The sequence below is a fragment of the Diplotaxodon limnothrissa genome, linkage group LG14 (genome assembly GCF_057381915.1).
Source record: "Diplotaxodon limnothrissa isolate DT_005_m linkage group LG14, D_limnothrissa_male_GT1.1, whole genome shotgun sequence".
Lineage (NCBI taxonomy): Eukaryota > Metazoa > Chordata > Actinopteri > Cichliformes > Cichlidae > Diplotaxodon > Diplotaxodon limnothrissa.
The window spans coordinates 33,614,170-33,635,678 of record NC_140609.1 but is presented as its reverse complement, the minus strand read 5'-3'; the positions used below and the strand labels follow the sequence as shown (position 1 = coordinate 33,635,678).

General features: G+C 39.3%; 3 protein-coding genes across 3 annotated transcripts; 2 read left to right on the top strand and 1 right to left on the bottom strand.

Annotated features, from left to right (window-relative positions):
• Nucleotides 1-776: 776 nt before the first annotated feature.
• On the bottom strand, nt 777-2,401 carry rwdd2b (RWD domain containing 2B). The gene is made up of 4 exons (XM_085371229.1): nt 2,158-2,401; nt 2,011-2,078; nt 1,189-1,557; nt 777-1,080 (listed from the first exon to the last, which is right to left on the bottom strand). Exons 1-4 carry the CDS (start codon nt 2,368-2,370, stop codon nt 828-830), a joined length of 903 nt encoding a protein of 300 aa, XP_085227355.1. The 5' UTR covers nt 2,371-2,401; the 3' UTR covers nt 777-827.
• Nucleotides 2,402-2,734: 333 nt separating this feature from the next.
• Nucleotides 2,735-7,742, top strand: usp16 (ubiquitin specific peptidase 16). The gene is made up of 18 exons (XM_085370765.1): nt 2,735-2,932; nt 3,125-3,191; nt 3,285-3,478; nt 3,561-3,664; nt 3,748-3,860; nt 3,940-4,172; nt 4,250-4,342; nt 4,425-4,555; nt 4,664-4,751; nt 5,142-5,220; nt 5,338-5,429; nt 5,513-5,566; nt 5,675-5,833; nt 5,923-6,598; nt 6,796-6,890; nt 7,035-7,121; nt 7,218-7,362; nt 7,442-7,742. Exons 2-18 carry the CDS (start codon nt 3,131-3,133, stop codon nt 7,561-7,563), a joined length of 2,526 nt encoding a protein of 841 aa, XP_085226891.1. The 5' UTR covers nt 2,735-2,932; nt 3,125-3,130; the 3' UTR covers nt 7,564-7,742.
• Nucleotides 7,743-7,975: 233 nt separating this feature from the next.
• Nucleotides 7,976-15,535, top strand: LOC146619230 (transcription regulator protein BACH1-like). The gene is made up of 5 exons (XM_085370683.1): nt 7,976-8,059; nt 10,189-10,446; nt 10,791-11,957; nt 12,048-12,254; nt 14,622-15,535. The coding sequence occupies exons 2-5, from the start codon at nt 10,207-10,209 to the stop codon at nt 14,955-14,957; spliced, it is 1,950 nt and encodes a 649-aa protein (XP_085226809.1). The 5' UTR covers nt 7,976-8,059; nt 10,189-10,206; the 3' UTR covers nt 14,958-15,535.
• The last annotated feature ends 5,974 nt before the right edge of the window (nt 15,536-21,509 follow it).

The following is a 21,509-nucleotide window of genomic DNA, read 5'->3' as shown; positions in this document are numbered from 1 at the left end:
TTATTATGTGATAAAAATGGTGAATTGATACCTTTTAAAGGCTGTATCTAAGGAGTGCACTTTGCATCAAAAAAAGAAAATCAAGAATATCCATTTATATCATAATACGTTAGACACAACTCCAGAGGGGAATCAACAAAGAGAACTTGTTTGTTTTTTTCATCCAAGGCTTGGTGGGGGAGAAATTAAGATTAATGATAAATAACCACACGTTTTAATTGCCAGTGTATAATCCACAGCAACGCATAATTTATCTAACAACTAATCATTCAAAGAAAATTGGAGAAAGAATTTCCATGCTTATGATATCTATAATTCATAAAAAGAAAATCAACAGATTTAAAAAAACAGATATCCAGCATTTTGTTGACAATGTTGTTCAATTATTAAAATGTTATCAAACCTGAAAATCCTATAATAGCCCCGTAGTAATAACACACTGGTGCCATTTCAGAAAAGAAACACCTGGGGCAATTCGTGATATGCAGGAGTATTAAAATTGCAAATATAACTAAAGTCCTTGAGGAAACTCTCAGATAAACATCTTTTTTCTTCCTTCTTTTGATAAAATGTGCCTATTAAAAAAAAGAAGAAGAAAGAAATGAAAACTGTTCCTCAAAATTGCAGAAATGTTCTTTCTGCTTTTTATTCCAGTGAATTTTGCAGGTATGACAACTTTGAAACTCAAAAAGTTAGTTAGTTAATTTGTTTCATTTTATCAGCTTATTCCATTCCCATTTCATTTAAAAGTTATTTTCAGAATAAGTAATTTCAGTGACAAGGCACCGGTACAAAAACTATGTACATCCATTATCTCGGTCTGACTACTACCTCCCTTCAATGCCAAAATACATCTGAAAGACTTCACAACAGCCTTTCTCATTCAAGAACTGGTAGAGCTGCCCAAGGTCCATGTGATTGCCTCTGTTTCCATGGGGGTCAAACATTGCTTCTTCAAAGCCTGTAAATTTGCGCAGGGAGTCTATATGTTCAACAAGCCTGCTGTCCTCACTCTGACAATCAAGGGAAATATCCTCTCTGTGTCGAATCATGATCTTCTTCCATGTCAAAACCTTCACTCTGTGAAATAGGGGAATAAGATTGGAAAAATATTAAACCTGACACCTCAGCAGGCTTCTGGCTGTGATTAAGTCATCCCCAAAAAACCCAAATCAACAGGCAAGGTACCTGGACCAGAAATCCTCGCAGGCAGATTGAGGACCTTCTACACACACAATACCAGGTTTCCCAGGCATGCTAAATCCTGACAGGCCCAGCTCCTTTGACCAATCCAAGATGTTCTTCCTTTTCGACTTGTTGTAAATGTGGTGACTGTAGATCCACAGCCGGCTGAACACTTCAGGCATCCGAGGTGAGGCAGACTCCTTCTTAGGACCTGGGGCTTCTAATAAGCTCTTATCAATAAAAAGCTGGAGGTTGTCTTTCACCCATTCAACAGCAGAGAGCACACATATTTCCCCCTGGCAGTTTCCCATGAGGTATGCATTAAGAAGTGCCTGGAGCTGTGTCTGCTGGGCCCTACTGAGACCAGAACACCTGAAGCAAGAATAACACATGTTCTAAGAAGGTTTCAAAGAACATTTAAGGTCACTTGGCACTGGGAATTTCCATATCTGGGAGCAATGACAGCACAGCTTCAGGAGGTTCAGCGCTATTAATTATAGTGACTAATGATACACTTTAAACAAATTAGAGGCACTGTTTCTTCCACTTACTGCTGTGGCTGTGTTATTGTTACACAAATTAAATTTTCTTTCATTCAAAACTATATTTAAAGGCAACACTGTGAATGCTATCTGTGCTCATCCAGGCTGCGCTTCCTATATGGTAGAAAAACCTGGGCCACTAGTATTCTATTCACTATACTATTGTTTTCGCTCTCTCTCGTTTTTTTCAACAAGTCTGTACACAGGCAGGTGAGACTCTCCTGAGTGAGCTCCCTAACTATTTTCCTTTATGTTAGGAGTTCAAATGAGGATAATCGCTTACCGGACTGTTATTTCTGGTAACACACTAGGATATTCAGATGGGTAAGCACAGGACAGAATGAACACCGTCTGTATGGGGAAAAAACATGAGAAATTAAACTAAATAATGATTTTTAAAAAAAATTATATATAATGACAGATTAGTTACCCCCTCTGTGTTCGCAGAGTCCAGCTTTTGTTTGATGAGAAACTGGGGTCTGGACGGTGGAGGGCCGCCTGTTGAAGCTGAGCCCTCCACGTAGTCCCTGAGCTCGGCTAGTGCCAGCTGGTCAGTGAACTCCAGCTCCTCCACGGTGGGGAACATGCTGGTTAGCAGCTCTATCTCTGCAAGCTGAGACTCAGCCCACTCCAAGTAAGACATGCTGCTTTAGTCGAGAACTAAAATAGTCAATCTTTTCTAATGTTCATTTAAAAAGTTACCAGTTACACCGTTTTCTGGTACGTCCAAAAATATGACTCACTTATGCTAACACATACCATGTTTCCGGCCGTAAACCAGCCTCTAAAATTGATTTCGTTACAGAACAGTATGAAATCTGAAAACAAAATAGTATTTTTATGTATACAGTATAGACATACAGAGGCAGTTTACCACTGTCTAGTGTCCCGCAACGTCTAATAATGAAGTTTTGTTTGAACTCGGACTCTTTTGGCCGACGCACGCAGGAAACACACGGCAGCAGAAACAGCGGCCCCATCACATTTTGTTCCTTTGCATGTGTCAGCTGGGATTTTTTTTCCTGCCAAATCACTGGAGTTATTTTTGCGTGTTCTAAACTTTACGAATCAACGTATTTACACTAAAGCTCGCGATTTATTTCTCCAGTCAACAGTCTAACGTAATTATGTCCGAATTAGAGAAGTCAGGAATAGAAAGTAAACGAAACTGAAGACGATTAGGGTTTTAGGCTCGGTTTGTCACAGTAAGTTGAATGGCCCATGAGGGTGATGATTAAATTTAACGATATATTTCTTATTGTGTGTGTGTGTGTGTTTTTTTTAACAGAATTTGCCGTCACTGAACTCTATTAGCAGCATTATAATCTCATGTAGGTATTAGCCAAAGCTAGCCTTCTGTTTCACTTGAGTGCTGTGTTCGATTCCCATCTCTAAAGGTGAAAATGGGAAAGAAGAGGGGAAAGGACAAGACCTCCAAGGAGGATGATGAGCTTGACCTGACAGGTAAAGAATATTTCATCATCTTTCATGTCATGCAACAACCTGTGGAAAGCCTAGTGTGAGACTTCCTTTTCATTTAAATCTTTATTGTCCCAGTTCCATCCTGTAGGCATATTAAGAAGGGAACAGACCAAACTCTTCTCAAGAAACTTTCTGGTACCTCAGATTGGACGAGTTGTCAGGATTGTAAGCAGGAAGAAAATAAAGAAAATATCAACAACCATCTGCCACAGGAGGCTGAGGAAGAAGAAGAAACAGGATTGTGGATGTGCTTGAAATGCGGCCATAGAGTGAGGTTTTTTTTTTTTTGTAACTATTTGTCATTGGGTTTAAAATGGCGTGCATTTTTTCTAAATGCGTCTTTTCCACTAGGGATGTGGACGGAATTCTGAGAATCAGCATGCCATCAAACATTATGAAACTCCCCGGTCTGATCCACACTGCTTGGTGGTCAGCTTGGACAACTTTAGTGTGTGGTGAGCATTTTATGTTGTTTTGCTAATCATAGGCCTCTACATCAAGTTTGAAATAAGAATAATATGTTTTTGGTTTTTCGCAGGTGTTATATATGTGATGATGAAGTCCATTACTCCAGAACAGGGCATTTGGCTCAGCTAGTAACCAACCTGAAAAAGCAAACATCTTCAGATTCTATAAAACGACCACAGAAACGTAGGTACCACTGGGGAAGTCTAACACGCACATACATTAGACTGCTTCTAACCATGTCAACCCTGTTTGCTTTCTTTAGGGGTCAAGGAGGAAGATGCCTTGATGGAAGCTAAACAGAAGGTGGAGACTGTAAAAGAAGATGAAAATGAGGACAAGGAAAACAAAGAAAACGGGGATCACCAAAAGAAAAACACAAAGAAAGAGACTGTTGGGAAATCTCAGAAGAAGAGCACAACTGAAGAGCATTGTGGTGTTTCAGTAAAGGGTCTGAGCAATCTGGGAAACACCTGCTTTTTCAATGCAGTCATCCAGGTAAGACTGATCCTTACAGGATGCCGGTCTTGAGTTCAGTGAGAGTTATTACTGATTGCTATCGTTTTCTTTTCCAGAATCTGTCTCAAACACAACTCTTAAAACAGACTCTCAACAAAGTGACAGAAGAGAAAAGTCTCAACATTAAACCCGGTGCTTCCTTAGATCTGGTGTGTTTTCCCCACTTAATAGAGTAGTTATGTTCCTCTACTCATTACTATTTATAACTAACTTTCTTTATTATGATGACAGGAGCCTATAGAAGTGCAGTTAGACGGTCCCGGATCTCTAACTTTGGCTATGTATCACCTACTCTGTGAGATTCAGGAATCGAAGAAGAGTGTAGTAACACCACGGGAGCTGTTCACACAAGTTTGTAGAAAGTAAGAATGACTATAGTTTTATGTTAAAAGTCAACTTTAAAATGTGCTTAAAAGTATAGCTCCCAGCATTAGTGCAAGCGTGGCTCATCATTCATCTTATCTGTGCAGGGCTGCCAGGTTCAAAGGATTTCAGCAGCAAGATAGCCAGGAGTTGCTGCGCTACCTGTTGGATGGCATGAGAGCCGAGGAGCACAATGTGTGTACTGAGTTTGAAACTGATCTCCCCATATTTAAGTCTGATAGATTTCTACTAAAATGAGAACTGTGGCTCTTCAGAGGGCTATATGTTACATTGCAATAGATTGGTTTGACAGCAGAACACTGCTGTAGTGAGTTGTTTTATGTGGCGGCATTAAATGTAAGAAATTGTGTTTTAAAAACATTTTCTGTGTCCTATTTAATGACCTTATAATTCTTCTTCTCAGACAGTTGGTTAATTTTCTGTGTGCAGAGGTTTTAACAGGAGCAAATTTTAAGGGTAAAGGCCCTAAAATTAAGGTTTTGTGAAGAATGGATGTCTCCATCTTGTGGTTAATCAAAGGTATCTTTCATCTTTTGAATATTACGGTTGTATCTGTGTTAACAGAGAATAAGCTCAGGAATAATGGACACATTGAAACAATCTAGAGAAGGCACAGATGGAGAGCTGAAAACGCTACTAAAAGGCAAGTAATGCTGCTATGTATTATTAATCAGTGTTAAATAAAAGTACGTTGCTAAAGTTTTTGCACAGTAGCTTTTCTTTGAGAAATGTGGCTCTGACGTTTAATTTCTTCTTTCAGAGTATGAGAAAAATGGATTTCTAAAAAACTTTGTTGACCAAGTTTTTGGTGGTGAAATTACCAGCACTATTATGTGTCAGCAGTGTAGAACGGTATGTATGAAGACCAGAAAGTAAGTAAGAGAATATATCCTGATGATGTCACTCTAAAAATATCCACTTGTTCATCCTTACAGGTTTCTGTGGTCACAGAGATGTTTTTAGATCTTTCCCTTCCTGTTTCTGATGAGGTAAAGCAGGCATTTGTTTTGTTTTTTTGTTTTTTTTTTGATAGTTACTTGAGTAGTTATTTGTTAATGTCTGTATCAGTTATTGTTCCCTATTGTGGCATCCTATAGGCATATAGAAAGAAGAACCAAAAAAAGAAGACCAGTGCTTCAAGCCAGGATGACAGCAGCAGCCCTGTTCGGACTAGTGGGAATGATGACATTCCCACTGGGGCTGGCAGCAAGTACCAGCAGAAGAAAGCCAAGAAGCAAGCAAAGAAGCAGGCAAAGGTGTGTCAGTGAATGCATACTGAAGGAAGTTTCTTTTTTCTTAAACTTAATTCATTAATTAATCCAAATTAATCCATCTCGACTTTCAGCATCAAAAAAGACAGCAGAAGCTTGAGGGTAGAGCCACTTTGGACAGTCTCACCTCTCCCAGCCAGGCTGAGAGCGAACACACAGATGCTACAGCAGAGTCAAAGGACAGGGAAAACACTGATAATGAAACACTTGAAGAAGATTCACAACATCCTGCTCCAGTCAGTGTGTCTGAAGAGGACCAAAAGCCCTGCAACGCAGTGCAGGTGGAGCAGGAAAAAGAAGAGGATGAGGATTCAGCGAGTGACCCTGACTCATCAGTCAGCAACCGGTTTACTGCCTTATCAGTGGAACAGCACTCAAAGGACAGCACCGTATGCAATGAAATGGCTAACATGGGTCATGAAGAAGACAAGACAGAAGAGGAAGACACACAGCTGGTGAGGAAAATGAGTAAAGTAACCTTGGATGATGCCTTTATAGAAGACACTGACGCAATGGAACAAAGCATGGAGAGTGAAGATGGAGTGATGGAGACTAAGGAATATACAGTAATAAACCAAGATCCAGAGCTGGCCTTCCACACGATGGCTGTCAGGACAATCCCAGAGAAACAGGAGTGTTCAGTGCAGTCGTGCCTTTTTCAATTCACAGAAGTAGAAACCCTCACGCAAAACAACAGTTTACTTTGTGTCACCTGCACCAAACGGCAGCTGGGGAACAACAAGTCTGGAGGTATTTAAAATGCTTCCACATCAGTACTTAGTACTTAGTCTGCTATTTAATGTCCTTTGCATGTCTATGCACATGCAATTTTACATAGTGAAGTATCACAAATGTGTAATTTTCTTTTCTAATACCATTATTAAACTTTCTTTATACATAGTTTAGGGATCGACTAAAACCCACTGTCTTTTTTGTGCTGTGTTTAGGATCCAAGAAGAATATCTACACTGATGCCTTGAAGCAAATCCTTATCTCCTCTCCACCTTCAGTCCTTACTCTTCATTTAAAGAGATTTCAACAGGTATGCTCTGCACTGATCCAGTTCGCTGTCAGCTAAGGTTTTTATCACAGAGTTATGAGCCAAGCTTTAAAGAACATTGAACCCTTTATGGTAAGGCAATCAAGAAATCACTATTTGGATTTTAATGATGTTTTTTACCTGTAGAATGGCTACAGTATTTGTAAGGTGAATAGACATGTCACCTTTCCTATGATACTGGATCTAGCTCCCTTCTGTGCAGTCAAATGCAAGGTAAGTATGGGAAGTAACATGTTTTATTATACTGTACAAAGACGGCTATAAGTGAATTAAATGTAGAAGCACTAACCACTAGTTGTTTTGAAACAGAATATACCAGAGGGACATAGTCAGATCTTATACGGTTTGTATGGCATCGTAGAGCACAGTGGAACAATGAGGTCAGGTCATTACACGGCCTATGTGAAAGTGCGGCCCGAGTGCCCTCAGCCCTCATCCAATGGACTTACAGACGGTGGGTGTACTCTGGCTTGACCGTTAATAGGATAAACACTTCTAAAAATGAAATGTATAAACTCATCGTTTCCCTTCAGGAGATGCAGAGCCATCCAGAGGATCCTGGTTCCACATCAGCGACACAAGCGTTCAACCTGTGAGTGAGAGTAAAGTCCAGAGCTGCCAAGCCTACCTCCTCTTCTATGAAAGGCTCCTCTAATTGTGCATCACCACTCAGGAAATCCAAATAAACCAATGCTGCTTCAGTTTCACCTTCTAAGGGATCTCAAAGAATATTTCCGCCTCTACCTGTTCTGTCAGTGTCTGAAATTGTATGACAGTGTCTGAAATATTAAACAGGTCATTTTTATCAGTCTCATACCAGTACAGAAAACCTAGTTGGACAATGAATTGACAATATGGAACTGGAAGTCACAGTTTCAGTATATTAATGAAAGCTTGGGATAGATGATATGTAGATATATATTTTTTTCTTTTTTAAATCAATGTCATGTAATTAAATGTTGCAAAAACAAACTCCTCTCCTGTGTGCTGGTTTGTCGATACTTGCTATGAGTCTGCGCAGTAAGTGCTGCTAGCGCTTCCTTGTCCAAGCTGTCACATGACTACAGTGAAGTCAGGCTCGGAATGGCCAGAAGCATCTGTACCCTATCCCTAAATTTACTAATGGCAGTGTTATCCAGGTAGCATGGCAGGTCAGTAAACGTTTGGCTTTTTAAAGAGCATCGAGTAAAGTCACAATAGCGGAATGTTTCAGTTTCTGTTTTTTTGCTAGCAAAGGATAAATACGAACTGAGCGCAGTTAAAGCTAACGGTCTGGCCTAGCCTCAAGCTTTTCCGTTTGCAGACAATTACCACTGTTATTTGTTTAGCTAAACGAATCTAATATAAGTCGTCAGTAACATAACGAACTGATCATAATTTTGGACATGCTTTTATTGCCTTTATCCACCAGGCCCAGTTGATTAACTTGGCTAAACGTGAGTCAGCATTTTAGCGTTGAACTTGGCGTACAAGTTAAAGAGTCACCGTTTAACCCACATTTCCTTGCTGTGGGGAACTATTAGTTATCGGCAAGATTAAATATTTGCGAAGTTAGATAGTTAAATATTGAGAGGCAGTCGCCTAACTTAAGGACTATGTTAGAAGTAATTTTAGCGAACGTTATAGTTATTTTTCTCTTCGTTACTTTAGTCAGATTAAAAGAAAAACGCACTGGAGCATGTTTTTACATGTCGTTATACTTATATAGGTATTAAATTCTATTTGACTAACTATTCATCAGTAATTTCCTTGAGGGAGAATTTTATTCATAATCAAGTGTTTCGCCAAGTAGCTGGTTGGATGTCTTGTACCACTTCTGCTGCCCATAACAGCAGTTTAAGTTCCTGAACCTTTACATAACTTTACATAATACTAAAGCTCCCCTTGCAATACTCAACATTGGGATTTCTCACTTTTTTTCCAACTGCATATTACGTTTAACATTGTCAGTCTGTTTTATCCAGTAAAATAAAGTTATTTCACTTCGCTTATTTTTTTCCCCACAAAATGAGATTGTTACTCATATAAACACTGTCACTAAAATGTGCAATAAATGTTACCATAAGAGGGTCTGCCGTCAGTTTTTGATTGAATTGGGTCAAGTTGGTAATTACATGCAGTCTGTTTCTGTTAATATAACACTTAACTGTGATAAATCATTGAAAGCTACTTTTTTTGCTGTCTATATAGACAGAAGCTGGCACTTAGTTATTAGATTTGTATTCCGGAATCTCCCTGTTTTATAAGAAAACTGATAAAGACTCATTTGGACTGAATGATCAGTGCAGTCCCAAATGGTCATTTTTGTGCAACACCCTCAAGCTGTGAGCAACCATTTAGACATTTAGAAAAAAATTAAATACAGTCACAAGGCAGCCACTGATTTATTTTTTTTAATGTATTAGTTTATTTTTGATTGCAAGGGATTTGCTGTCCTGTTTTACTTGAGTGACTGGGCCGTTAGTTTGCTCTGAATCAGGATTTAGCTTTGCTGAGCTAAGTGTGTCCATTGTTTTTTCAGTCTTGCTGATTTATACATTCATGATTTATAAATTTGCTCGGCTAACATTATCTCGGTCATACATGAGATGAACCCTCTTGTTCGTAATATTCCCAGTATTTTAATTAATTAAATAAAATATAAATATTTGGTGTCCCTGTATTGATATGCTATTGCCACACAAAATATTGTGATACATTATTCTTTTTCTTTTTTTTTCACCAAAAAAATGTGCCTTGCAGCTGTCTGTGGTTGCCTCATGATACACGGAAGGCTTTGCTAAAGACACCTTTAGTGCAAGCAATGATTAGTTGTATTGTATTCTGCTCATTTTTTAGTTATTTAATCCATAGAATGTCTGCAAACTCTTAAGAAAACATACATTCAAAGTCACGTTGACAACTTACAATTGGTCTAAAATCTGGAACGGTTTATGTCGTCATAGATGAGTTACAGTACCAACATCGGAGAACCAGAAACCCATGAATTTCTGTACTGTGTCTTTTATTTATTTATTTTTACAAATTAATTAAAATGGATGCAAAATCTAGACGAAATAAGAAAATAATTATAGTTACTTCTGCATGATTTGGCAGATTTTTTTTCCAACTCAAAGAGATTTGTGTCTTGAGCTGGGAATCTTTCACTTGTTAGGCAAATGTGTAAACTGCTCCACTCTGTAGCCACTATAATATAATACACATTGATAAACCTAGAGAAATGTTTCTTGTGTAATCATGACATTTTTGTTAACTCCATATGGCTCTCTTTTTTGCACAGGCTGAGCTTGTAAGAACTATGGCGCTCCAAGCTCCTCGCACATCGGTGTTCACCTTCCAGTCTGCAGTGCACAGCGCCCACGTTCTGCAGTGTCTGAATGAGCAGAGACAACAGGACGTCCTGTGTGATGTGACGGTGGTGGTGGAAGACAGGAGTTTCCGTGCTCATTGCTCTGTCTTGGCTTCTTGCAGTGAATACTTTCACAGCAGGGTCACCAGTGTCACCAGCCAGAATCCCATCATCACCTTGCCACATGAGGTTGGTGCCTTGGGGTTCAGCCAATTTATATAGGGAAAAAACTAATATGGGTGATACTGTTGAAAGTAAATGGTGGTAATGTTATACAGGCACCATTATTTTATCCCTATTATCCATGAAAAGTGTATGCATAGTTAGATTTGTTGTCTGTCCACTAGCTTCTATTACTTGGTCCATTTTGTGTCATAATGTGAGTGAAAAACAGTTTATATGCAGTGTTTGGAAAATTCAACTTAAAAAGGTCAATACAGGTACATAAGAGACCTGTTGAAACTGAATTTTTGAGCTGCCTGAGTTTCATTGTGTTTTATTATGTTTCAACAATTTATGTCTTTCCCCTGCAGGTGACCGTAGAGGGGTTTGAACCTTTGCTTCAATTTGCCTATACATCAAAGCTCCTTTTTACCAAAGAAAACATTGATGCTATTCACAGCAGTGCTGAGGTTTTAGGATTTCACAACTTGGAGTCGACATGCTTTGATTTTCTCATCCCAAAGTTTTGTGAAAGCAAAAAATCCTCACAGGAGGTCAAGCAAAAAGTCTGTTGCCAGAGCCGGGATCCTAGTGCAAGTTTTGGCTCTCGTGCAGAGAGTAGCCAACCAGAATCATGTGAGTCACACAGCTCAGTGCCTTCAGGAGGTGATGAACAAATAGACTTCCCGTCGCAGTGTCCACAGAGTGCACAAGGTCAGACAAACAGCAGGGAGGAACACTTCTGTTTGGAGAACTGTGGACCACAAATGGCCCCCTTATCTCTGGAGTTAACAGGAAATGGCATGTGCCCCATGTTGTCTCTGCCTTGCCCAAACTCTGACAAAGCAGATCATCCGTCTCAGTTTTGTGAAAAAGACATTTTAGAGATGGGAGACGTGTGCAGTCAAAGTGAGATGCGTTTGGCAGACTGCGGCTTATCTTGTGAGCTGTCAGCCTCGGGGGATGTGAATCCACCAGAACTCATTGATCCACCAGGCAGAGAAATTAAACAAACTGTTGAGACACTTGGTGCAGAAACCAATTGCATCCCTAGCTCATGTCCACTCGAGACTTCAGGGGCAGAAGATTGCAGTACTTTAATAAAACAGAGTGAGGCTCACTTTGAACAGGGAATGACAGGTGATCTTTCAAACTCTGCACTGACTACTCTAAGCCATGAAGAAGGATGTGGCGAGAGAAGTCGCGTGGAGAGGGAGGTGGCTGAACATCTGGCAAAAGGATTCTGGTCCGACCTCTGCCCGTCTCAGGCTCAGCCACTTCCTGTGGATCCAGTGGAACAAAATAATCTAGCAAAAGCATCTGACTTTCACTGGCTTAAGCAGCTGGACCTGAGTGCCAGTGTAGGAGACTGTCCCTTTCTCAGGGACCTTGGAACAGGTGATGATGCAGCTACACACACCGACAGCTTGTCTCAGGCAGAGAAGAGCCCTTGTATGTCCTCCTCAATAAACTCTGCTGATGACTCTGACCTGGACACAGATGGCGATACTGAGGCCAACAACAAAAGAGCGGAAGAGGTTGTTATTATATATGCGTCTGATGTTTGGTTATTGGTAATGGAAGATAGAAAATCAAATTAATCTAAATTGTTTAACTCTAATCTTCAGGTTCAGCTTCCATTCCCAGTGCAGCAAATCTCAGTGCTGAGCCGGAGTGAATTTCAGCAGCTTCTGAAAAAACATTCATTGACCCAGGAGCAGCTGGACTTCGTCCATGACGTCCGTAGACGAAGTAAAAACCGTGTGGCTGCACAGCGGTGCCGGAAGAGAAAACTGGACAGCATATACCAGCTAGAATGTGAAATCAAAGGATTAGTAAGTTGACTCTAACATGCCTGATTTTCCAAACATACTCTTAAACATGCTATAATGTAATTTCATAAACTAGTAATATTTTTTTTTAACTTTGACATGATGACCACTGTGAACTGCAGCTTTGTGGATAACACTTCTTTCTGACGCATCCTTACCACCTTTTTCTATCCCTTATTCACACTCGGGTCACAGGGGCAGTAGTCTAAGCAGAGCAGTCTAGTCTTCCCTCTCCCTACCATTGCTTTCCTGCTTGTCCAGGGAAACACTGAGTTGTTCCCAGGCCAGATGAGAGAAATAATCTCACCATTGGGCACTGGGGGTGCCTCCTCCTGGTATCACATGTCCAAATCACCTCACCTAGGAGGCATCCTAGTCAGGTTCCACCTCAACTGTTCCTTTCAATGTGGAGAAGCAACAGCTCTACAAGTCACTCTTTAATATCCAAACTCCTCATCCTGTCTATATGGGACAGCGCAGTCAGCTTCTCAAGAAAACTCATTTCACAGAGTGTATCCATTATCTTCATTCTTTCAGCCACTAACCGGAGCTCGTAACCATAGTTTAGGGTAAGAATGTAATTTGTCAGACAAATTGACAGCTTGGGTTTTCTGCTCAACTTTCTCTTCACCACAACATATCAGTAAAGTGTCTGCATCACTGTGGACGCAACCCCTATCTGGTTACCCAGTCTCAGTCTCCAGTATTCTCTGAGCTGTGAACAAAACCCAAGATACTCCTCCAATTGGGGCAGCGGTTCCTCCCAGACTCGGAGTGGGGACTCCACCCTTTTCTGGTTGAGAATCATGATCTTGGATTTGGAGGTGTTGATTCTCATTTCTGCCGCTTCACACTTGGTCACAAATCGCTGCAGTGCAAGCTGGAGGTCACTACTTGATGAAGGCAACACAACCACATCATTCGCAAAATGCTACCCTGAAATACTAAGACCTACTTGGCTACGTCCAAATGATGTGTCCAAAAAACTGAACAGAATCTGTGACAAGTCTGTGTCCAGCGGAGATCATCAGCCATCTGAATGAATCCGATTTTCTGCCAGCAATGCAAACCAAGCTCTCGCTGTGGTTGCACAGGGTCCGAATGGCTCATAACAACACACCAGATACCCCATACTTCCCACCTTCCCACCACCTCAGTCCTCAGTGGAGGTCAGCAGTATCCCACACCTATTGTATCTAATGTGAGTAGAGCCCCATTAACCCCTCCTGAGTCGTCAGACCAAAAGTCTCATTTCATGGTCACATCAAACCCCTCCCACACATTTTTTGCTTCAGCTACTGCAAGAGCTGCAGTCCACTGCTGTTACCTGTCAGCTGCATCTAGAGTTCCATAGGTCACTATCTGGTTCTTGGTTTAACACCACAACAGCAGTGCCACCTCTAGAATTTTGCTCAGGAAAGCAACCTTCTTATCCAATGAAGAAAGCCCTCAACTTTTTGGTAGTAAACCAGGGGGATACAAGCATATCTACCCCTGGCTGCCACCTCTTAGGACAGCTCCAGAGTCAAGCCCTCCTCCAGGAAACTAGTTCCAGAGCCTGAGCTATGTGTTGAGCCAAGCCGGCTATATTTAGACTGTATCTCAACACCTTGTGCACCAGCTTAGGCCCCTTCCCCACCAGAGAAGCAACATTCTGTGTACCAAAAGCTAGCTTTGGAAGTTGGGGATAGGACTGCCAGAACCTTCGCCCCAATCTGAATGGCACTGAACCCTGTCCTCAAGTGCAGCAACCAGGCACTCACCCTCTAGCTTCAAGGTTGTACCCAGGTAATCCTGTCCCGGGCAGGATAACTGGAACCTTGATTTCTTCATCATCATAGGAGTTCTTGTCCACTTTATATAACATAAATGGCTGTAAGTAGGGTGGTAAAAGTAACTGAATGTATCCTGTTTTATTGAAATAACTTTAATAATGAGTGGTAGAGATAGGTTTATAAATTGAACTGACTGGACTAGTATATTAAATACTATAGAGAGAATATGAGAAATTTTGGTTAAATGTTTGCTACCAGCTCCACTGATTGATGTCTTTTTATGTATGTTATTAAGTGCTAATTAGCTAGCCTCAGCTCATGTTGATTACGTCATTCCTTGGAACTCCAGCTGCAGCTAGCAGTGGTACACCTTGCTCTCTTCATAAGAACTTGCTGCAGGTTTCTCAGCTTTGCAGTATGTATCCCAGAGAGCAGAAAATGCTAGCTAGCCTGCAGGTAGGGAAACAAGAGGTGGTACTCGTTAGTAGTAACTGGGCTTTCAAAAAAATTGTACAGTTAAATTGTAGATGAAATGAACCAAATGCATTATTAAAAGGTCAAAAATGAGTGAGCTTTACTGTTATCCTCCCCACAGAAAAGTGAGAAAGAGCGGCTGCTCCATGAGCAAACAGAACTGAAGCAAAACCTTGAGGACATGCAGCAGAGCCTTTGTGGCCTGTGTAAAAGTGTTGAATCTTGCTCTGATCAGGACCAGTTACAGATTCTTTCCAGATTCTCCTCGCAAGATATTCCCATCCCTTCTCCCAACATTGTTCCAGCAATTGAATTGGTAAGTTCAGAGTGTGAGCAGAGCGGGCAAACTGTACAAACAGTTCAAGTCGCTGAGCCGCAGGCCGGCACAGAGGACACGGGCTGCCCTGTTCCTACATCTCTGCTCAGTGCCTGTCTGGATATGAACAGCAGCTTATAGTAACTGGACTTAAACTACATGGTCACTTGTAATCATGCAGGCCCACAGGTCAAAGGGTGAAACTTGGTTCTATATTGTAATCCTCTTTTGGGATAGACATGCTTTCCTGTGTGTTTCACTAAATAATTGTCTGCCTGGTAGAGGCAACTATCATGTCAGGCGTTTTCTTTGCTGTAATTCTAGTCTACATTTTACTGTAGCAAAAAAAATTAACCAGTATTCATTGTTTTAAAGGTGCAGGCAATTTTCAGGTAGTTCCTAAAAGTTTCCATTTGAAAATTAGGAGGATAAAAGTAGGTTTGCTTTTCTCAGGGAAGCTCATAACCTGACTGTATTTTGAATCATGCTGCGCACCCAAACAGGTATGAAAAAGATGTTTTATTTTACGCTAATTAGTCTGTTGTTTTAATCTTAACACATACTGTATTAATATTTACAACTATGCTATTTCTTTGATTAAATAGGCATAGAACTAATTGAATCTTTTCCAGTAGACTAACAAATTTACACAGCTAACCTAACTTTTCAACCGCATTATTTGAATACTAATGTATTTTAAACTCTAGTAGGTCTAAAAGTGTTACAAGGGAACATAAGAAGTTATTTCATTTTATGCAAAATGTGCCTTATGCAATTGTGTAATATGGATTCAAAAAGATGAGGGCATCTTTGTATATGCTTGTTTCAAGCACTATTGCACATTAACCCAGAGCTAATATTGATGGCATTGTGTTACATGGTTTGTCTGCATGTTCAGTATTTTTATTAAATGCTTTTATGGATTACAAATTTAAATAAACAACACTTTGTTATCATTCATTGTTTTATTTCAACTTCCAATCTTTGGTTGTGTGCGCTACCAGAGTTTGGCCAGTAGATGGAAGTATAACTCTACCTCACCAGATGAGACAGACGTGACTAGAGTAACATAAGAGGCTCAGACTAGACCTTCAGGGAGGGTAACTGCACACTGAACTCTAAATAAGGGAAGGCAAGGAGTTTGTGCTAATCCACCTGACAGAAAAATGTGCAATTTCCTGTTATCTGTCATCCGATTAAACAAAACTTATTTAATTGAGTAAATGAAAACCCAGTAACAAACCCAGGTTTAAAAAACAAACAAACAATTTTGTGATTTATCTCTGGCTCTTACTAAAATCTTTTGGCCATGCCAACAAATTAACTTTAACCTTCAAAGTTAAAAAAAACTTTAACCAACAAAATCAACAATACAAGTTCATGTCTTCATAAGTTCATATCTATAAACACAATATGTAACATAGTTGTCTAGAGACTTAGTACTTCTGCAGTGGCTTTGCAAAGAATAATTCAGCAGGCTCTAAAAAAGGTTGAAATTAAAGACAGAGTCAGATGGAGGCTGATGAATGACCTTAGCACTTTGAAGAGCAAAGGTACCCTGGAAATCTGCAGACAGGAAATTAAAAAAAGTACGGCATATCTGACAACTATCCCTGTAATCCCTGCAGTTTAAACAACTAAGATTTCAGGGTTATTCTGTAGATGCAGGAAAGATAGCTTTCCTCAAAAAGCACCCGACCAATCATTTGAGTTTGTAAAGTTTTTGCCTATTTTATAGAAGTGGTAGTTCTACACAATAAAAACCTGTAGCCCCTATAAAAATGAAAAGCAATCTGTCGTCTCCTTCACATAGACAGATGTTATTTAAAAAAAAAAAAAAAATCCTAACTGCATTTTAGCCATCATCATGTCTGTTGTCTGTAAATGGCACACACCTAAATGTCCACATGTTTAGGGCAACATTTAGTCCTTTTGCAGGTATCGATGATGCAGACAACAATCTTTAAAATACATCCCAAATACACAATAAACATTAGGTTTGGATGTTCTGAGGTTGACGCTAAGATGACACATCAGTCTGCTAGTCAGTGACCCCTCACTTATAACTGTTGTCAAACAATCTTTATGTAATACTTTATAATAATCAGCCATTTGCCAAAGCTCACAAATTCAACAATGATACAGCAAGAATATTCCAAACAAGGAATATTATTTCCTCTCTCACTCTTGTAAACATTTAGTTAAAATTTATTGCAGTGGCACAACCTCCTCAAGGATTCATCTGTGAGCAGTAACATTTAGCAATCAGTAGCAATGACTAGTAATTCATTTTACTGTTCGTGTTCCAGGCTGCCAAAAGAAAATTGGGTTGTGCATTTGTTAAGGTTTAAATTTTAGGGGCTTAACAAAGCAAAGCAACAATCTGATCCGACACTGGTCTGAGTGCTCCTCTTTCATTGCAGACTGGAGAGGATCATAGATCAAACAAACCAGTACAGAACAGAAACACCACTTTAAGAAAGTCTTGCAGAGTTGAAGAAGCAATTTTGTCAAGATGTTTTTGTCTTCTGATGTGAATTATTATTTTGTGTCCTTTGAAATAACTACGGTAGCACTTGGGGACAATGAAAGAAAAAGCAATCTCATTTTGTTTTCCTCAGAACAGAATCCTCAAGGTTAAAGTGGTAATTACACCAGCAGCCATGGAGCAACTCATAAAACTGGAACCTGTTTTTGAAAAGTAACCTCACACCCTGACAAAGAGATGTCACTCCGAGCACAACAACTGGTTTTCCATCGAAAAAGCAAAATGATTAGATCATTATAATACTACAGACATCAGATATGATCTCTGTCCGCTGGAACGATGCATCTGTACCAAATCTTCAATTTGATGCGTGTCAGCGTGAATATCACCCTCAAAAAAAGCACTGCAAGCACCTATTTACAAATTTCCATCTTAAAACTCAGTTCCACAGTGTTTGTCTTTTATATACGGTTCAGAATTTACGGCATTGTAGTGCAAGACTAAGATGATCCCTCTTTTGCAAGCTACACAGGACGAAAGACTTGATTTGAGGAGGAAGCAGCTGCGAGGCATGGCAAGGTCAGAGGCCCATAATCCGCGGCCTCATTCATGCGAGATTAAAAACCTGCTCTGAGTTCTGATTAAGAACGCAGGGTTAGAAGATTAAAGACCAGCAAACAAAATGAAAGCAGTTAAAGCCCAATCCTGGAATTCATCAGAATACCAAAACCTTAAACTGTCATAATGTGAGATTAATGCAAAGCCCTCTTGACCTCAGTATCCGTCTTGATACATATTCTGTGTCATAGCCTATATTTCCTTTTTTTGTCCCTAAAATCTGAATTCAGACTTTTCTTTGGTGTTGTTTGTTGTTTTTCTTCCCCTTCTCATTTTCTTTGTTCTTATTTGGGACATTTATTTTTTAAATCAAAGTGACAGCTTGAATTGGCTTAGCTTATTGTCGATGTAATCATAAATCCTTGATTTTTTATTGTCACTCAATACATGATTATATTTCCATAAAGCGTTTATGTCCCTTTTATGCAATGATTCAAGTCATTATCCTCTTGACGATGGAGTCGTACTACACTCGGGGAGCAAGGATTAGGAAACAGGAGGGAAAGGGGAAAAAAACAAGATTAGAAATTAAAGCATCTGGAAGTTAGCTTGCTCACAACATTGCTAAAGGAGAACATATATGCTAATAACAATGACATTGCTCAGTGTAGGACTGCAAAGAGTTTCTTTTTATGGCACAGATGCAAATAATATGTAGAAGGTAGCAGGCACCAATATTTTAAGCTCGAATGCATGATTATGGTTGCAAATATGACACTTCTTATCCATTCTCCTTGTGAGATAAACACAACAAAGCGCTGAAGAAAAGTTGACAATTCAATTTTGGAATAGCACACCAACATGAACCAAGATCCTTATTAGAATATTGGTCTGAAACCCAGTAAATAGCAGTTAATATCCTGAAATGTCAATTAGCATCTCCAATGGTGTTTCCAAAATAGAAACACTGTGAATGCAAAACTAATGAGAGAAGATCTATATACCAATATTCTCTAGTTTAAACCCTGGAGAAAGACACAATACTTGTATAATTAATCCTTGCATAAGGTCTGTGACCTTCTTGCAGCACCACATAAGTCTCATAACCTACTGTCTCCTAACTGATTACATGCTGAAGTGCTGAACTTCATTTTGGGGGTAGTGCAGAGAAAGGGGCTGTATCTCATTGACAGGATTATATGAATGAGGACCATAATACTGTAATCTCACAGAGAAATGAGAGGAACAAGGGGACATGCTGGCCCCAGCTAGGCAGCACCCTGATCTGCAACCTTCAGATCAACAGCTGGTTGTACAGTGACAGATTACACTCACACTTGTTTCTCATCCTAACAATCCTCCCTGTGTTGAATTTAGAACACTATAAGCACAAGAAAGGGTATTTCAGGACAAAATCTCACCATACTGTACCAGAGTATATTATTTTACTAGTCATGGGGAAATTGTTAGAATTTATCAGTGTCAAAAGACAAGCAGGAAAGCAAAGAAATGATGCCTTCAATTCTGCCAAGTACACTGGTTTTTAATTAACACCACTGTTGTGAGAGATTCGGCAGAGAATCTTTTTTTTTTTTTCAGCTTAGCTGTGTAGAAAAAAGTCCACAAAGCTTTAAAGGAACCCATTAACCTTTGAACAAAGACAAACAGAGTAGGTTTTTCATCCATTTCAGATTTTTTAACAATATAAAACACATTTCTAAGGTGTATTTTAAGTAACGGTAAAAAAGTACACCTATCTCAATGACAGAATTAACATTTATATTATTTTTCATGTTAAATGTTCTCTTTCAGTCATCAAAAACATTCTGAACAGAGAGTTCATCATCACTGCAAAGAAGAAAAAGCTCAGCGCAGACCCCCGATATAATCCCCTCCCCACCTTAAACACATCTGTCCCTCCAAATGCACACCTCACCCTGTCCTCATGCCTCGCTTCGCACCCCATCATATGCTTTCTCTAGAGCCACAAAGACACAGTGCAACCCCTTCTGACTGTCTCTATGCTCTTCCATCAACGCTCCCAAAGCAAATATCATATCTGTAGATATCTGTAGGACTATATTTATATTTGGGAAAAGCTGAAAAAAATGCATTGATAGGCAACTGTTTTTTGTTTTGTTTTCCAAAAGTCTTTTTGGATGACAGAGGAATGTATTCTTTAATCCTGCCTACCCTGTACTCGACTTTACTCTGACATAAATATGATAATAACAAGATATACCCATGTCTTATATGTTAGCATTGAAAACATTCAGCTGTTGAAACAACTCTTTATAGCTTCATGACAAAAATTACAAGCTGTGTTCTTTACGCAAACATACCACTGTGTAAATACTATACATTTAAATTGTGGCCACGTGCAGTTAATGTCTAACTTTTTAGATATTAAAAACTTTTCTTCAGCACATACAAAAAACTATAAACATACAAGCAGACTAGCAAATTTGTAATATTTAATATTTGATTCTTTATGAATATTTAGGTTAAGTATTCAATATTTAGGTACCTAAGGTACAATAAAGTACATCACTAATGTTTAGGAATGCCAGAAACTGCAATCATCTGTTAGGTAACTGTTGTGGCACTCGATAGACATTGTAAACAGTCCAAGTCTAAACTGAGCTAATGAGTAATGTATAGACAAAACAAGCAGGATACAGTATCAGACTTTCACCCAAAATATTTTCCTTACATTTGCAGGATTTTCAAATATGTGTGACAAGGCCTGGCCAATTTTAAACCAGGAATGTTTAATGTGGATCTTTATAATGATGAGGATGAGGATTTTATTTTCAAAGCTATGCCTTATTGAGGGGAAACAGGTAGGCAAAGAGAAAGGTGAATCAGGGATGAATGGACTGTAGGATGTGTCATCAAACCCATTTTTTTCTTGAATGCTGAGGTTACATCTCTATCCTTTACATTTTATTTGTAATCCATTTGAACTAATGGTTTTAGATGCACAATTTAATACACGACTTTATATCCATGGTGAATGTGGGAGAAGTGACTTGGAAATACAGGATTGTTTGTTAGTCTGTACTAAAAATACCAACAGCTTATATGTGTGCCAAGGGTTTAACTTTTGTAAATATAGTTGTGTGTGTGTTTGTGTGTAATGCAGTGGCTTTTTTTTAATAGTGCAGTTCAAACCCAAAAGCCAAAAAACCCAAAGTCAGTAATCACATCACCTCTTTTCTTGGATAACGTGAGTAAATGTGTCTCATGAAAGCCGTTTCTCAGAAAAGACAGACTGAAAAACATCACAACTGAATGTGAGAAAGGGAGACGGCTGCAATATAAAAGTCATATTAAAGTTACAAGGCTTTAGTCTTCTAAATGCGACCTCAAGTGCGTGTAAGTTGAGGCCCGATCCAGTGAAGGCCCAGGATCAAAAGCAAAACAATCAAAAAGTTAAAGGTTAAAGGATGTAATGTTCTCACATATTTTTAGTCATTTTGAAACAGCTCCAACATGACAAAACGTATCCATGCATTTCATAAACTTCATATGATACAAAAAAAGTACAGACATTAAGCAACTTGATGAATAAGATGTTGAGGGAGTACTCACTCATAAACTGTCAAATAAATCAACAAGTTTGTAAATGTGTCAAAGTTCCCGTG

Coding starts and splice junctions, on each gene's coding strand:
- rwdd2b (XM_085371229.1), bottom strand. CDS start 2,370: ATGTCTTACTTGGAGTGGGCTGAGTCTCAGCTTGCAGAGATAGAGCTG. Junction 2,079..2,157: donor ACTCTGCGAACACAGAGGGG/GTAACTAATCTG, acceptor TTCCCCATACAG/ACGGTGTTCATTCTGTCCTG. Junction 1,081..1,188: donor TGCGAGGATTTCTGGTCCAG/GTACCTTGCCTG, acceptor CCTATTTCACAG/AGTGAAGGTTTTGACATGGA.
- usp16 (XM_085370765.1), top strand. CDS start 3,131: ATGGGAAAGAAGAGGGGAAAGGACAAGACCTCCAAGGAGGATGATGAG. Junction 4,343..4,424: donor CCGGTGCTTCCTTAGATCTG/GTGTGTTTTCCC, acceptor TTATGATGACAG/GAGCCTATAGAAGTGCAGTT. Junction 4,752..5,141: donor TGAGAGCCGAGGAGCACAAT/GTGTGTACTGAG, acceptor CTGTGTTAACAG/AGAATAAGCTCAGGAATAAT.
- LOC146619230 (XM_085370683.1), top strand. CDS start 10,207: ATGGCGCTCCAAGCTCCTCGCACATCGGTGTTCACCTTCCAGTCTGCA. Junction 11,958..12,047: donor ACAACAAAAGAGCGGAAGAG/GTTGTTATTATA, acceptor TCTAATCTTCAG/GTTCAGCTTCCATTCCCAGT. Junction 12,255..14,621: donor AATGTGAAATCAAAGGATTA/GTAAGTTGACTC, acceptor TCCTCCCCACAG/AAAAGTGAGAAAGAGCGGCT.